This window comes from Arvicola amphibius, chromosome X (assembly GCF_903992535.2).
Source record: "Arvicola amphibius chromosome X, mArvAmp1.2, whole genome shotgun sequence".
Classification (NCBI taxonomy): domain Eukaryota; kingdom Metazoa; phylum Chordata; class Mammalia; order Rodentia; family Cricetidae; genus Arvicola; species Arvicola amphibius.
The window spans coordinates 42,491,276-42,506,068 of NC_052065.1; the positions used below are offsets into that span (position 1 = coordinate 42,491,276).

Here is a 14,793-nt window from a genome sequence, read left to right on the forward strand (position 1 = left end):
TCCCAACCTTCCTCTGCCGTGCCTACCTGATCCTTCATATCCCCTGGTGGCAGATGGACATTACATTTCTGTTTATATATTAGTAAGTTTAAATTGTTTCTATTATTTATAAATCATAAAATGATATAACTTATTTGAAAACATGTGAAATCAGTTATCAGAAGAAGTTTGTTATGCTTTTAGTAGGTATTCTCCTTCTATGCCAGAAATATGAATATTTGATTCATAGTAATATGAATAATTGATCTTTTGTGTTATTATAAAGCGCTCCCATTTTCTATGAATTAAAAAAGCATTAACCTTTACCAAATAATCCAGTTCCCTTATCTTGTCTTCAAGCTCTGATAATGTTTTTTCTTCATATACCACTTTATTAGTGAGGTTTTTCTAATGAGCTTTATATTTGACTTATTGGGTTTTTCATTTCCAGTGTCATGTTACAGGCTTCCCTCAAGTACTTATTTATTTATTCAATTTTACTTTAATATCTTAGATTTACTTTCTTATTAAATTTTCTATTTTGTCTGTGTGTATGTGTATGTTTTCTCAGAGCATGTTTGTGTCTGAGTTATTTGAAGATAATTATCAGCGTTCTTCTAAGTCTTTCTCTTTGGGGCCATTTTTATGGGATTCATAATATTTGAAAGAGTCATGGGGTCTTGCCTTTTTGTATTATTCTTGTTTCTACATGAGGATTTTTGTAGCTGATGTTATTTGTTGGCTGAGGTTTTTTTGTTTACTCTTCCCCTAAGCAAGTCATCTTTCTGCATTAAGTGGATATATCTGTATACTCAAGAGAGGACTAAGTAATAATGCAATATTATTACAATTTTTTTTCTAGAACTGATCATAGTTATATCCCCTTTGTCCCTGTGAGGGTCCATTAAGATCTTTCAAGGGTCACCATACCGCTAACTTATCCCTTCCTCTTCACACTCTGGTATAAATCATTGCACCCAGAAAACTTATCCTGGGTTATTACCAATTACTATGAATATCAGTAGTTGAATATTTTTTGTAATTATTATAATTGTTAAAGATTTTGATTAACATATATTTGTTCTATATAGCAAGATAATTTAATGTAACTATCCATTTTTCTTCCCATGAAAAGATGTCATTTTTAAATGGCTTGATAATATTTACTTGTGTATATTTATTACATATACCATAATTTCTTTATACAGTCATATCTTAATGGGCAAATAGACTAAATTCATATCTTAGCTATTGTGAATATTGACACAATAAATATGAATACCTAGCTATCTCTTTTGTATCCAGAGTTTAATAATTTCAGTAGTACATTTGCTAGTGTGGCAAGTATATTAAAAGTTATATAGAGAGAACTTTGAAGAGCCTCTGTATTGTAACTAATAGTAGTAATATTAAGTTACATTGCTGCCAACAGATTACGAGTTCTTTTTTCTCTGCATACTTACCAGTACTTGTTTAGTATTATTCAAATAATAGTAATTCAGGATGGGCAAGATGATACCTAATTTTACTGTGATTTGTATTTTCATAATGGCTAATTGTTACTTATATTTAATTTTTGATAAATGTCTTTTCACATGACTAAAAAATTTTAGTGGTTCTTTAGTCATTGTTTCATGTTTAGTTCCTTTCTTATTCTGAACATCAACACCGTTCACAAAGTCAGAAGAATTATTGACAGATCTTCTCACATTCCTTTGGCCGTCTCTTCAGTCTGTTGATTATTTCCTTCCCTGGGTAAAAGCTTTTTAGGCTTTTGTAATTCCATTTATCCTTTTTGCTTTTGTTTTATGTTCATGTCTTATCAAGTTGAGAGAAGAAAAAGTAGTGCCTACAGGAGTGTGCTGAAGTGCTTACCTGGTTTTCTTCTAGTAGTTTCAGGTTTTCAGGTCTTTTCATTAGGACTTATTTAATTTGAGCTCTTTCCTTTTTATGTTTGGGTAAAAATAAGTGTCAAGTTTCATTTTTTTACATACTTATATACAGACTACCCTTCTACCAAATTATAATTTTAGTGCCTTTAAAAAAACAGTTGCATCTAGGTGGTTGTGGCACACACCTTTAATCACAGCACTTGGGAGGCAAAGGCAGACAGATCTCTATGAGTTCGAGGCCTGCCTGGTCTACAGATGGAGTTTCAGGCCAGGTGCCAAAGTTTCAGAGAAATTCTGTCTTGAAAAAACCAACCAAGCAAGTATAAACAAACAAACAAACAAACCAGTTGGTTACGGGAGATCATTCTACTTTTTGTTTGTCTTCTTCAGTTACTCTCACCCATGTCTTTGGATTTGCATTGTAGAGGAGTTTCACCTTTTGGTAAAATTAATTAGTAGGTTTAATAACTATTTATTATTTTATTTAATTTAGTAGCTATTTCAAATATGATTGCTTTCATAGACTCATGAGCAACTCGTTTACTATTAATATATAAGAATACATTTGAGTGTCATGTTTTGGTTTTAAATTCTAATGTCTTAAGGTCATAATTTAATTTGTTTTATATTAGGTTCAAATGAAAAACAAAAACTTCATTTACAAAATAATGACAGTCATTTATGTTGATCACTTCCTCCCTGTATGATCCTTAAAATACAGAGCAAAACATTTTAAAAGAAGTTTTCTTTAGGTTTACAGGCAGTGAAGTTTTCATCTATGGTCTGTCTGTCTTCATTATTCTTTCCCTGAGGGGGATTTAATATCAGTTGGGAGCTTATGGAGGAGAAGACATGTCTTTCCATGAGGGACGGCAGGGAGGGAACAAATGTCTATCCCAGCAGGCTTTCTCCTTTGCACCTCTGTATCTTATTCACAACTGAAGCTAAAGGGATTGATGGAATACATAGTCAGGGCAGGTTTTTCACTCTTTGTTAATTTTAGTTAATCTCCAGAAGCATCTTTACAGACATACCCTGATGTGTGTTTCACTAATCTACTAGTCAGTTGTTAGATCAATCAGTTTTGGCAATCTCACCACCATACTGTTCATTTAGAACAGGATTATACTTAATTCTTGATTGCCACTTATAGTTTAGTTAAATTATACCAAATTTGTTTTTCCAAAACTAGAATTGCTCTTAGTTATATTACACTAGTCTATGGAAAATAGCTATAATTAAATGTAATTAACTAAGCTGAAATAAAACTAAAGGAAACATTTTGTTGTTATATATCAGGAATGTATCATGGGTGATAAATTCAAATGTAAAATTCATTTTTTAAAGAAACTAAAGCTTATGATATTGGTAACAGCAATTTATTGTACATTCTAGTGGCTTTGTGGACTAAAACTGTTCAGTTGGTGGTTGTTTTTTCTTTTTTCTTAGCATCTCTAATAAGATTATTGTAGGTTTGGAACTGATAATTTAGTGACCTGAATGCTCGATTGGGCTTACTCACATGAAGCTATCCGCAGACAGCTTGTCTAGGATTATTTATTGAAAACATGTTCTGTGATCTTTCTGTATGGTTTAAAGTTCATTGATCATGAGATGATTTTAAGAGAGAATATCCTAACAATGAACATCCCCCAAAGACAACAAGTAGAAAGTAACAAGCTCATTATGAACATTCACTACAGCAGACAGATTAGTTCGTATGCTCTTTTCTTTTGCTCAAGACAGTCAGATGACCAGACCAAAATTTGAAAAGAAATGTCTAACAACATGTGGAAATCATTGAAGATATTGTTTGCTTATCTAAAGTTCAAAAATCAATAGCAGTACAAACTTATTATCTCAGACAAAGTAATTCCAGTAAAGACACTTAGTTTTCTTTTTGTTTGTTTCTGAAATGTTTGAACTCTTATAGCTGGTGGCACTCTTTTGGAGGGTTGTAGTACCATTTGTTACCTAGCTGACAAAAATAGGACACTAAGTGTAACCCTCTGGAATCTTGGGAATCCTTTGTGTTAGTCTAAACCCCTTAAAATCTTCTAGTCTCTACTATGTGATCAAGCAAATGCTACCCCAAGCTTCCATGTTAAAGATAAAGTTATTTTAGCTGCTGTAACTTGCCCATCACAATGGACTGTTTCTTCTAAGCCTATGAGACAAAATAAGGCACCTCTATCTCAAATTGTTTCTTTAAGATATTTGGTTACAGCAATAAGAATAGTAACTAATACAGTCTGCTTTCTTTAGATCAGTAGTTTTTAGGAAATTTAGTTGAAAAATGTCAAAGAATGAGGGAAAAACATCATTAGTAAGGAACATGGTATCCCAATAGAAATCTCATAGTTTTTCACCTCTATCATGACTAGAATACTTATATATTTTGACATTTTTATATTTGGCCAAATTTGAGTAAACATTCAAAAATAAGATTTAATCGACTCTACATATGGGATATAAACATATTTTATCTATTGAAACTTGTATGTAAAGGATTTTTAAAATAATCTCAATTTTGAATAAAATATTTTTTTATCATTTGGGAAAGTTTTAAAACATTCTTTGTCAGGGACCAGCCTCGACCAAAATACCACTTGCCAGGGTGGGTGTATGGGGATGAGAAATAAAAGTAAAGAGTATGAAGACTCCTTTAAAAGTAATAACACAGAAACAATAGAATAATATCAGGTGAGAGTTGCAGTGAACACTGAAACCACCCTCAATTTTAATTTTCCATATGCTTTTATACCCAATACAAAAGGGAGGGAGGTAACAAAAGACTTCATTAACATGATACAAAGAACAACTTGAATGTTAATTGCTTTAATGCTTTTAGACATCAAGTCATTAGCATTTTGTTGTTTAGGCAGTGAAACTACCCTAGACTAAGAGTCTCCAGGTAACCTTATATTCCAAAAAAAAAAAAAAAAAAAGGAGCAGAAGTATACTTGGCTTGCAATCCTGACCATCTGTCAGGATAGAATGGATCTACCTGTATGAGCCATCTTAATGTCAAAGAACCAAGTAACTATATCTTGAGTCAGGATGTGTAGCTACACTTGTTGTCAAACATTTTAAGCAACCTTAAAACTCTCTGACCAGGTGGAAATAGGCTCACATTTTTGGGCCTCCACAGTTCTTGTCAATTTTGAAGAATGTGCGCTGTTAGTGATAGTTCAAGAATATTTCTAAATTACATGTTCTTGGAAAGGGAGTTCCCTTTTGCAATAGCTTGAAGTGCATTCTGGCTAATAGTGTTGTCTTTCCAACAGAAAATCCAATCTGATTTGACAAGTCATGAAATCAGTTTAGAGGAAATGAAGAAACACAACCAGGGGAAGGATGCCGCCCAAAGAGTTCTTTCACAAATTGATATTGCACAGGTATATTTTGTTGTATAATCTAGGGAATTTGGTTTTTATATTAGACAACTTTTCTATCAGAAAATTGAAAACTATACTAGATTGTCTAGCAATATAATATTTAAAAAATACATACTGTTTTTAAAAAGTTAACATAATAATTTAGTATTACATTTATGAAGAGTAGTAAATTCTCCAACCTCATGTTCTTTGTGTTAGAAAATGACAAATTTCCATTTATTTATTGAAAGTTTTTATTGAGGTAAAACTTCAGAAAAAGGTAAATTAACAAAATATAACTGGTGGGTAAATGATTATTTCCTTACATTGCTGTTACAGAAAAAATTACAGGATGTCTCCATGAAATTTCGATTATTTCAAAAACCAGCCAATTTTGAACAGCGTCTAGAGGAAAGTAAGATGATTTTAGATGAAGTCAAGATGCACTTGCCTGCACTGGAGACAAAGAGTATTGAACAGGAAGTAGTCCAATCACAACTAAGTCACTGTGTGGTATGTATTCTTACCGGCAACTATCCAGATGAATTTTCACTTTGCTATATTAGAAGAATTTGATAATCTTTTGTGACAATGTATTTCTTACAAGTGTAATAATTTTAGTAACTAGTTTTAATATTTAAAAAACTGGTAATATATTAAGATATAGGAGTTCTTATAGAAATAATAGTCATGTGATATAATTTTAGGAGTGTGTTTTTGAATCAATAATTTTGTTAGTATCAGCACAGAATAAAAAAGGGTACTATTTATATAATTTTTCTTCAGACATATTATTAAACTGAAATAAAGAAGGGAAATATATTAATCTAGAAAGAGGAACTGTAGCACTAATTGCAATAGTTATAACCTCTCTAGAAATAATGCTTTTGGGTAAGGTTAATTATATACAGTAGCCATCTTTAGTCTCAAAATTACAGATTGCCTGAGAGGATTTAAAGACCAACAACTGTGAAGGACACAGCAGATTTCATTCTAGGATTCCAAATTCTAACATATTTTCACCTAATAGCAGTGCTGAATAGACAGTTAAATGTCACCAAATCACAAAACAATAAAAAATGAAGGAAAGATACGACCTATAGCATAAATCTATATACCCTTTGTTATATCTCGTACTATCATATGCCATCAGTCTTTAAAATCTATTAGTCACATAACCCTTTTGATAACATAAAATGTTCATCTAGTATTCTGAGATTTAGGTTTTGGTTTTATTATCTACTTGATACTATAAGTAAAAATAAGATATCATTATAAATGCATTAGTTGTATCTGTATCAATGTGTAATGTCTTCCTGTTTATCAAGTAGTTTCAAATAAATGTGTGACTTTGTGATTAAAATGAAATTATTTTACTTGATAATATCATCAATCATTTGAATTCATTCTAATGGAATAATTGTATTAAGTAGTTTCAGCAACCAGAATAGTATTTGATTATAATGTCATGCATTGATTTGCTGTTAATAGACAGACATATACAAATAGGCATGTATACAAAGAGTCTACCTTAAATTTTTCAAACAGTAATAAAAATAAAAATGTCCCAAATATACTGTCCATTTGACTTACATTTGCAATGGAAAAGACTTTCATTCTCTTCTAGCAGGATCTAGCCTTATACAATTTATCTGCCTGCCATTTAATGAGCTCAGATGACCATAACTACATTTGTATAAAGAAAATAGCACAATATTAGCTTTGTCTGTATCTAGTTCTGGTTTAAATGCTAAATGTGATGTTAAGATGTTTTCTGTAAAGCAATTATTTTTCCACAGATTTTATAATCTCTCTTTTTAAAATATAATTTCTAATGATATATACTATAGCCATAACCTTGTTCTAAAAACTAGTTTTGTTGTTATTTTGTTGTGGTGGTGGTTAATATTGTTTTATGAGGTCTCACTTTGTAGATAAGTGGGCCTTGAATACGTGAATCCTCCTGCCTCCACTTCCCAGGTGCTAATTTTAAAAGCATGTAATTATTTGATAAGACTTTTTTTTTTCTAAAATAAAGATATTCTTAACATGAGAGACAAAGAATGGAGCCAATTTCATCCCTTGGTTCTATATAGTTTCTTTGCTGATTAAAAAGAGCGAGCTCATCATTAAACCAACCCTCTTCACAATGATAAAACAAAAAATCCCTTTGTACAAGTTCAGGTAGGGAATCACTAAGAAGTATCAGTGTATAATTATTATACATTCTACATTACTATAACTATGTCCTAGCATAAAAATGAATGATTTCTGTTTGAAAAAAGTACAGTTTTTTTCCTATACATTATGAGATATAAATTAAGTGAAAATTGAGAAGCTTCAAATGGATTCATAATTATTGATAAAGAAATATTAATATTAGTCATGAACAATGGATTAATAGCAAAGCAGATTATGCACGTGGCCATAGTTAATCTGGTAAATTGTTAAGCCTTTAATGTTTGTTCTTGCACATTGACTTACACCTAAAAAGAGAAAACAAGAAAGAATTGTTTTAATCCCAAGGACAACCCATCTTCTAGTGAGATTTTTTTATAGTAAAAATAAAAAATATTATTCTTTAATTTTTTAAAAATTTTCTTTTACATTCCATAAATAGTTCTTCCCCCACCCACCTCTGCCTCCTCCAGTCTATCCCCCATCCACTCTTCCCAAAGACTAAGGGCTCCCATGGGGCTGAAGAGATTGCTCAGCTGTTAAAGGCTAGACTCACAACCAAAAATTATTATTTTGATTAAACATGGATCAATTTAATGCAGAAGTATACTAGTCATTATATACATAGACATATATGCACACAAACATATGTACCTGTAGATATGTATTCATAATCACATACAAATTCATATATTACTCATAAAATTAGTAAAAAAATTATAGCACCAAAGTGGCATTGTCAATATATTGATAATTTCAGCTGCCTTTGAGAATTATAATACTTGCTTCATAAGGTATTGTAATGCTAAACTACCTGTGTAAAGTAATGTGTATGTGGCTGAAGTTCTGATCTACATGAAGAAATAATATATTTCTACTGTCAGTATCAATATAATATACTTGTATTTTCAATTAAAATATTTAAAATTAATTCATTTTTTTCTTATGATACTTTATACATGGATAGAGTGATCTAGATATTCAGATGTTTTATCCTACTTAAATGAGAGCACCATGAGAACAACAGTGTAGATTTTTTTACATTTCCTTTATTGATATTGCAAAAACGCAAATACTTTCTAGTGGATTGTAGGCACTCAATATACCTGATAAGTAAGTAAATTCATTCATGTAAACTTATGACTAGAACTGAATAAAAGTGGCAGTTAAAATAGAAATCCTGTAATATTTGGAAATACTATCTATGAATTAAATTGAACAAATAAATATAAATGGTCCATTTAATTTATAAGACTAACTGCAAATTATACACATATATTTATATAATCTCAAATATCAAAGTTAACCAAACAGAAGATGCAAAATTATATAGCAGCAGCCACAATATGCACTTCATTTAAATTATAAATGCAAAAGGGCAATTAAAATGAAGTATATTCTATTTATTTGTTTTAATAATATAATGTACCATTCTTTTTGTATAGTATTTATGTTTGGTTTTTTTTTTTTTGTTTTAACACAGAACTTGTATAAAAGCCTGAGTGAAGTGAAGTCTGAAGTGGAAATGGTAATTAAAACAGGACGTCAAATTGTGCAGAAAAAGCAGACAGAAAATCCGAAAGAGCTTGATGAAAGAGTAACAGCTTTGAAATTGCATTATAATGAACTGGGTGCAAAGGTGAGTGCCTACTTAGACCAAATTCATATTTTATAATATTTACTGTATATTGTTAAACAACAGGCAAGGAAAAAATATACAATACCAGAAACCCTTATTGTGCATATCTCTGTCATTTGAGTGTTTCCAAAGAAAATCGATATCAAGATACAATTAGTCACAGACCAAGCTACACAATTGTCACCGGATGCAGAAGGCCTAGGTCAGTCTCATGCAGGCTCCTTAGCTGTTGGTCCAGAGTCTGTAAGTTCCCACAAGCTTAGGTCAGCTGTGTTTGGGACCCCTAACAGTGGGACCAGGACCTGTTTCAGATGTATTAGCTGGCTCTTTGGAATCTATTTCCTATGGTGGGATTCTTGATAAGGCCCAGGAGCTTGGTCCTGCCTCAACTTGATATGCTATGCTTTGTTGACTCTCTTGGGAGGCCTTACCCCTTCTGAAGGAGGAGTGGATGGAAGGGGTAGTAGAAGGGATTGGATCACAGAACTAGAAGAGAGGAGGGAGTGGAAACTGCAGTTGGTGTGTAAAATAAGTAAATGAATAAACTTAAAAAATATATTAATAATCTCTGTCCATATAAATTGAAAAGAATAGAAAGGTTAAGAAGGTATTTATTGTTAAATCAGATAGTTATAAAAGGGTTTGCTTATTCTGAAGCCTTTCTGTTCAGTGGAAGAAATCTATTTGCTTTGGCTGGAAGATTCGTATATATTTTATATTCAGTCATAATAGGAGTAACACATTTAGAATTAATTTGGTGGAGTGAAAGCACAGTTTAACATCAACACAGAAATTTATAAATTTGTTTGAATTATTTTACAAACGTTCTTTGAAATGTTTATGCATGTATGCATATATTTGGAATAATACCTGTTCCTTATTTCCTCCACTCCTATTCCTTCCCAATCCATTTTTAATATCATAAATATAATTTTTCTTTTCTCTTTTTTGATGATGTTGCTTCATGGGGAACAATCATGTTAAATACTTTTTTGACAAGATCAATATCAAAGAGTTTCAATTTTCAAGTCTGAATGCTGAATTCACAACGGCTTAATATTTACTAGCATTCCTATACTGAAATTTTGTGATGTGTGCTTTTTATCTAATTTTTAGACAGGGTCTTATGGAGCACATGCTGTTCATGAATTCACAATGTAGCTGAGGCTGGCTTTGAACTTCTGATCCTCTGTCTCTATCATTCAATTGCTAGTATTACAGTTTGATAGTTTATGCTTAATAATTGTACATTTAGTAATATCATTAATACAAAATTATAGGAATACAAAAAATAATTTTTAATAGCATGTCAGAATACTATTAAATAGAAAAATGATATGAATAGAAGAAATAAATTTGTATTTGAAGTAAATATTAACTTAGAATAATAATGATCGAGGGATTGTATATTAATACCATCATATAAAACTGTTATAATTCATGTATTTCTTGCCTAAGAAAATAATTTTCTCTTCACTGACTTTCAAAACATCTTCAACATAAGTAGCTTTTTAAGGAAGCAAAGACAAAATGCTGTATTTGATGAAATCATTTTTTAATATACAAATAGAAAATCATTCTAATTTAATTCTCAGAATTTACATGCTTGTACTTTAATTTATATTGCCATTTGTACTAAATAGTTTATAGTACCATCACAAGATGATGTACTGGGGAAACACCAATATAAGAAATGTTTTTCTTCAATCTTCTGGGACCTGTCCTTCCAAGCTCAGAGAGTTGACCAATTCAGGGTACATGATTGTTGCTCCAGTCTCTGTGATCTGCTGGGAGGCCTGCTTAGTTACTTTTGTGGGCCTTGTTCTCCTGGCATCTTCAACCCTTGTGGCTCCTGCAGTTATTCCCTCACCTCTTCTGTGGGGTTCCCCTGGCTTTGCCTAGTGTTGAACTGTGGGGTTCTGCATCTGCTCCTATCAGTTGCTGGATGTTGTCTCTCTGATGACAACAGGGCTAGAAACTGATCAATGAGTATAGCATTATATTCCCATTGTGTCTTGTTCCATCTTAGATTCCTGGGTTGTCCAGCTTGTTTGCTAGGTGTCTAGTCAATGTCAGGTGTACTCTCTCTTGTGGCATGGGTCTCAATTTGGAGCATCCACTGGCTGGACACTCCCAGAAGTTCTGTATTGCTATTATGCTATTATTGAAGGCTGGGTAGATTCTAGGTTGAAGGGTTTGTGACTGGGTTGATATTGCAGTCCCACTGCAGGAAGACTTGCCTGATTACAGAAGATGGCCAGTTCAGGCTCTGGATCCTGCAATGCTAGGATCACTCTCAAAGATTCCAGGGAGTTTCTACACACCAGGTTTCCAAAGAGTCCAACAGAAGCTCACCAATCCCAGTTGCCTCTCCCAGTATGCTCACCAAACCCCCACCTAATCCCTTTTGTTCTGATCCCTAGTTGCCCCTAATCCCCTCACAAAATCTATTCTCCTTTCAAGGGAGATCCATGTGCCCCACCTTAAGCCCTCCTCGTTAGTTAGATGCTCTGGGTTTGTGGTTTGTAGCATTAGCCTTTACTTTATAGCTAGCCTCCACTTACAAGTGAGTACATAACATGTTTGTCTTTCTAGATCTGAATTACTGCAATTCAGATGTTTTTTTTCCTAGTTCCATCCATCTACCTGCAAATTTCATAATGTTTCTGTTTTCAATAGCTGTGTAATACATTGTATAAATGTACCACATTTTCTTTGTTCATTTTTTTGGTTGAGGGACGATTAGGTTATTTCCAAATTATGTCTATTATGAATAAAGCCACTATAGCAAGTCTATAGCTAACATCAAATTAAAAGGAGAGAAAATTAATGCGATTCTAAAATCAAGAAGAAGACAAGGTTGTCCACTCTGTCCATATCTATTTAATTTTGTACTTGAAGTTCTGGTGGAAACACTTGGACAACTGAAGGAGATCAAGTAATATAATTTGGAAAGGAAGAAGTCAGATGGTATGTTAGTATATGTAAGTGACCACGAAGATCTAGCACAGAACTTCTATTATTTATAAACCCAGGGTATACCAAGGCCAGTCCCATGAGGGGCAGCAGAGGATCACCAGAGGCCTTAGCGGGTCCACTTAGTGGGTGTGAGACCAATAGAGGGTAAGAAGAAAAACCATATAGAGAGAGTTTGTGTATACAGTTTATTTAGTGGGTAATGGAGGGAGAAAAGGGGAAGAAAAGGGGAACGGGAGAAGGCAGAGGTGCCTCACCAGAAGAAGAGACAGAGGAGGGGGTGGAGAAAAGGCATGAGTTCAGCTTGCCTCAGTAGGAGGGGCGAGATTGGGAGTGGATGGAACTTGTCTCTTAAAGGGACGGGGTATCCAGGTGACAGATCAGGCCGGCAGATTGTAACAGTCCCATTTCTTTCTTATAATAAAAAAGCTAGAAGTTAGGCATAGTAGGTTGATGGAATTGGGATGGTGGATTCTCAAGACTGCTTCCTGCTTATTTGTGGGGTTATCCAGGGGAGAGGGTGAGAGCTGAGAAAGCTGGGTGCTGGTCACATTCTGGGGTAGCTGGTCACTTTACACCTGTTCAGAATTTGTGGTATGGAACTATCCGGTGTCTCTTGGACCTTGCAAGGTGTTGGTAGAATAGTCAACAAAGTTAAGTTTAGAAAGAAAAAAATTAGGACCAGGGAATTGAGAGGGGTGTATCTGACCTGTTTAAGATGGATTTTTCAATTTAGCTCCCTGGAACTCACAAGAATTTTTTAAGTTTATGAAAACATAAGTTTTAAACATATACATTGTATGAACAGTAGCATATTTATGGCAGAATGACTGTGACTGATGGTTTTGACAATGAAAAGAATTTTTAAGACTGAATGGCTGCACGAGAGAGAAATTTGATGATGTATTTGTTCTCACACCTTTATAACTTGCATGCACACACCTTAATAACTTGCATTTGTATATCTTAAAATACCCTTTATTTAGAACATATTAAGAAGTTGTACTAAAATTTGTTTGGTGAGTTTGACCTTTTAAACTGATAAAATCTCTTAGCTGTCAAATTGTGTCAGAGATCTTTGAGAAGAATAAAATTTTATTTGAGTTATTGATTAAAGAAAACAACAGAGAACTTACTCTGTTGTCTACCTGGAGCCTCTCCTCAGGGACCTCCTTGGTCCTTGAGAGTCGTATTTACCTTTTGTTGTTAGAAGCAGGGCCTGACAGACTCCAGAAGATACTGCAAGTTAGAAAATATGTAGGAAGACAAGCCTTCCTTGACCTGAGCAACTGGGCTGTCGATTCCATTGATAGTGTCCACTGTCTGGAGACCCTCAGTTTACCTGAAAGGCAGTTTTTTTCCCAGTGGAATCACTTTCACTTGATGACATGAATTGCAGATGAATGTTTTCTGCCCATCTGCCTTCTGTCTTCTTTGGAGGAAATAGAGTGCTGCTGCTAGGAGTCTACCTGTCTCTCTGTTATAAGTCTTTTAATAATTAAACATTTAAATGTCATATTCCCCAGATCTCTGAGCAGTTGAGGGCTGTTTATTGGGTATAGATAAGGTATAACTACAACATGGCGAGCTGGGTTCAGGCTTGACTGTACTGGCTCTCAACAGGTGATATTTATACTTGTGAAAAACAAAAAAGAAAAAACTGTTTGCAATAGAAACATCACAGTAGAACTGACAATAGTGGACAACAACTCAACATACCCTAAAGCAGGGTTGGACTACATGTACAGCATTCCCATAATAGACCCAACAGCACACACCAATCCTAAACATAAGACCCAGTGGTCTCCCAGTCTGGAATGAGATACAATGAACAGACAATTATAACATTTAACAGTAAATATACGTACATTTATACCCAGTTAAACTCAAGTTTTATACACATATACACAGAGTTAAAGCCAACTTATGTTTATACATATTTAACTCAAGTCACTTGTACACACACACACACACACACACACACACACAACGGGAGTTAGGCAAAGTGTGTGTTTTTATTGGGCCCTACCAAAAGCATACCACTGCGCAAAACACACATGTAACAGAGTCAGTAAGAGGAATTTAGAGACAAAAATGTAAGTAAACCATGAGACTAGGCAAGGTATAACTCAGTAAAGATGGCAAAACTTGGTCACATGACCTGCCCTTAGTCAAAATTGTGGTGAGGTAGCCTGATGTTAGTCAAAATGTTGGCGGTCACGTATTGTATAGAGAAACCACGTTTTAGGGAATTTTAAACAGATATAAACAACAAGAGTAACATAGTTGCCATGAAAAGCATACATTTAAAACAGTTATATCTGTGTGGCCACACTATTCACACATTCTTTCATACATGAAGTAGAGAAGAAAATTACTCAGCACTGTGAGCCACTGCACCACCAGCCACGGCACCACCAGCCACGACAGGGAGCGAGGGCTGGAACTGGAAACAGTTGCCTCTCAGATCCGACTAATCTTGCCAGATTTTGTGCGACCAGCAAAAGTGGTGGGAGAGATAGAATAATAGGAATAGGAGTAAGTGAAGGAATACTAGCAAGAAAAAGAGTGTTTACAGGCAGGTAGGGATGGGGCTACCCAGGGAAAGTAAAAACAGACAGGGGTGAGATGCTGGTGGTAGGGCACCGGCAGTCCTGTTTGCTGGTAGAAATTAGAGAGCTCCCACTTGAGGTTGTTATCCAAGGGGTATGCAGACCGGGTTAGAAATCTGTAAATAAGGCAGAGGGTTTAG

The 14,793-nt window shown here is 33.9% G+C and overlaps 1 protein-coding gene across 1 annotated transcript in view; it reads left to right on the forward strand.

Moving 5' to 3' along the window:
• Window positions 1-14,793, forward strand: part of Dmd (dystrophin) — a 1,847,711-nt gene that overhangs the window by 539,127 nt on the left and 1,293,791 nt on the right. Inside the window, 3 exon segments of the mRNA XM_038316167.1 lie at window positions 5,159-5,269; window positions 5,588-5,761; window positions 8,910-9,065. Of these exon segments, the coding sequence (XP_038172095.1) occupies window positions 5,159-5,269; window positions 5,588-5,761; window positions 8,910-9,065 (441 nt within the window).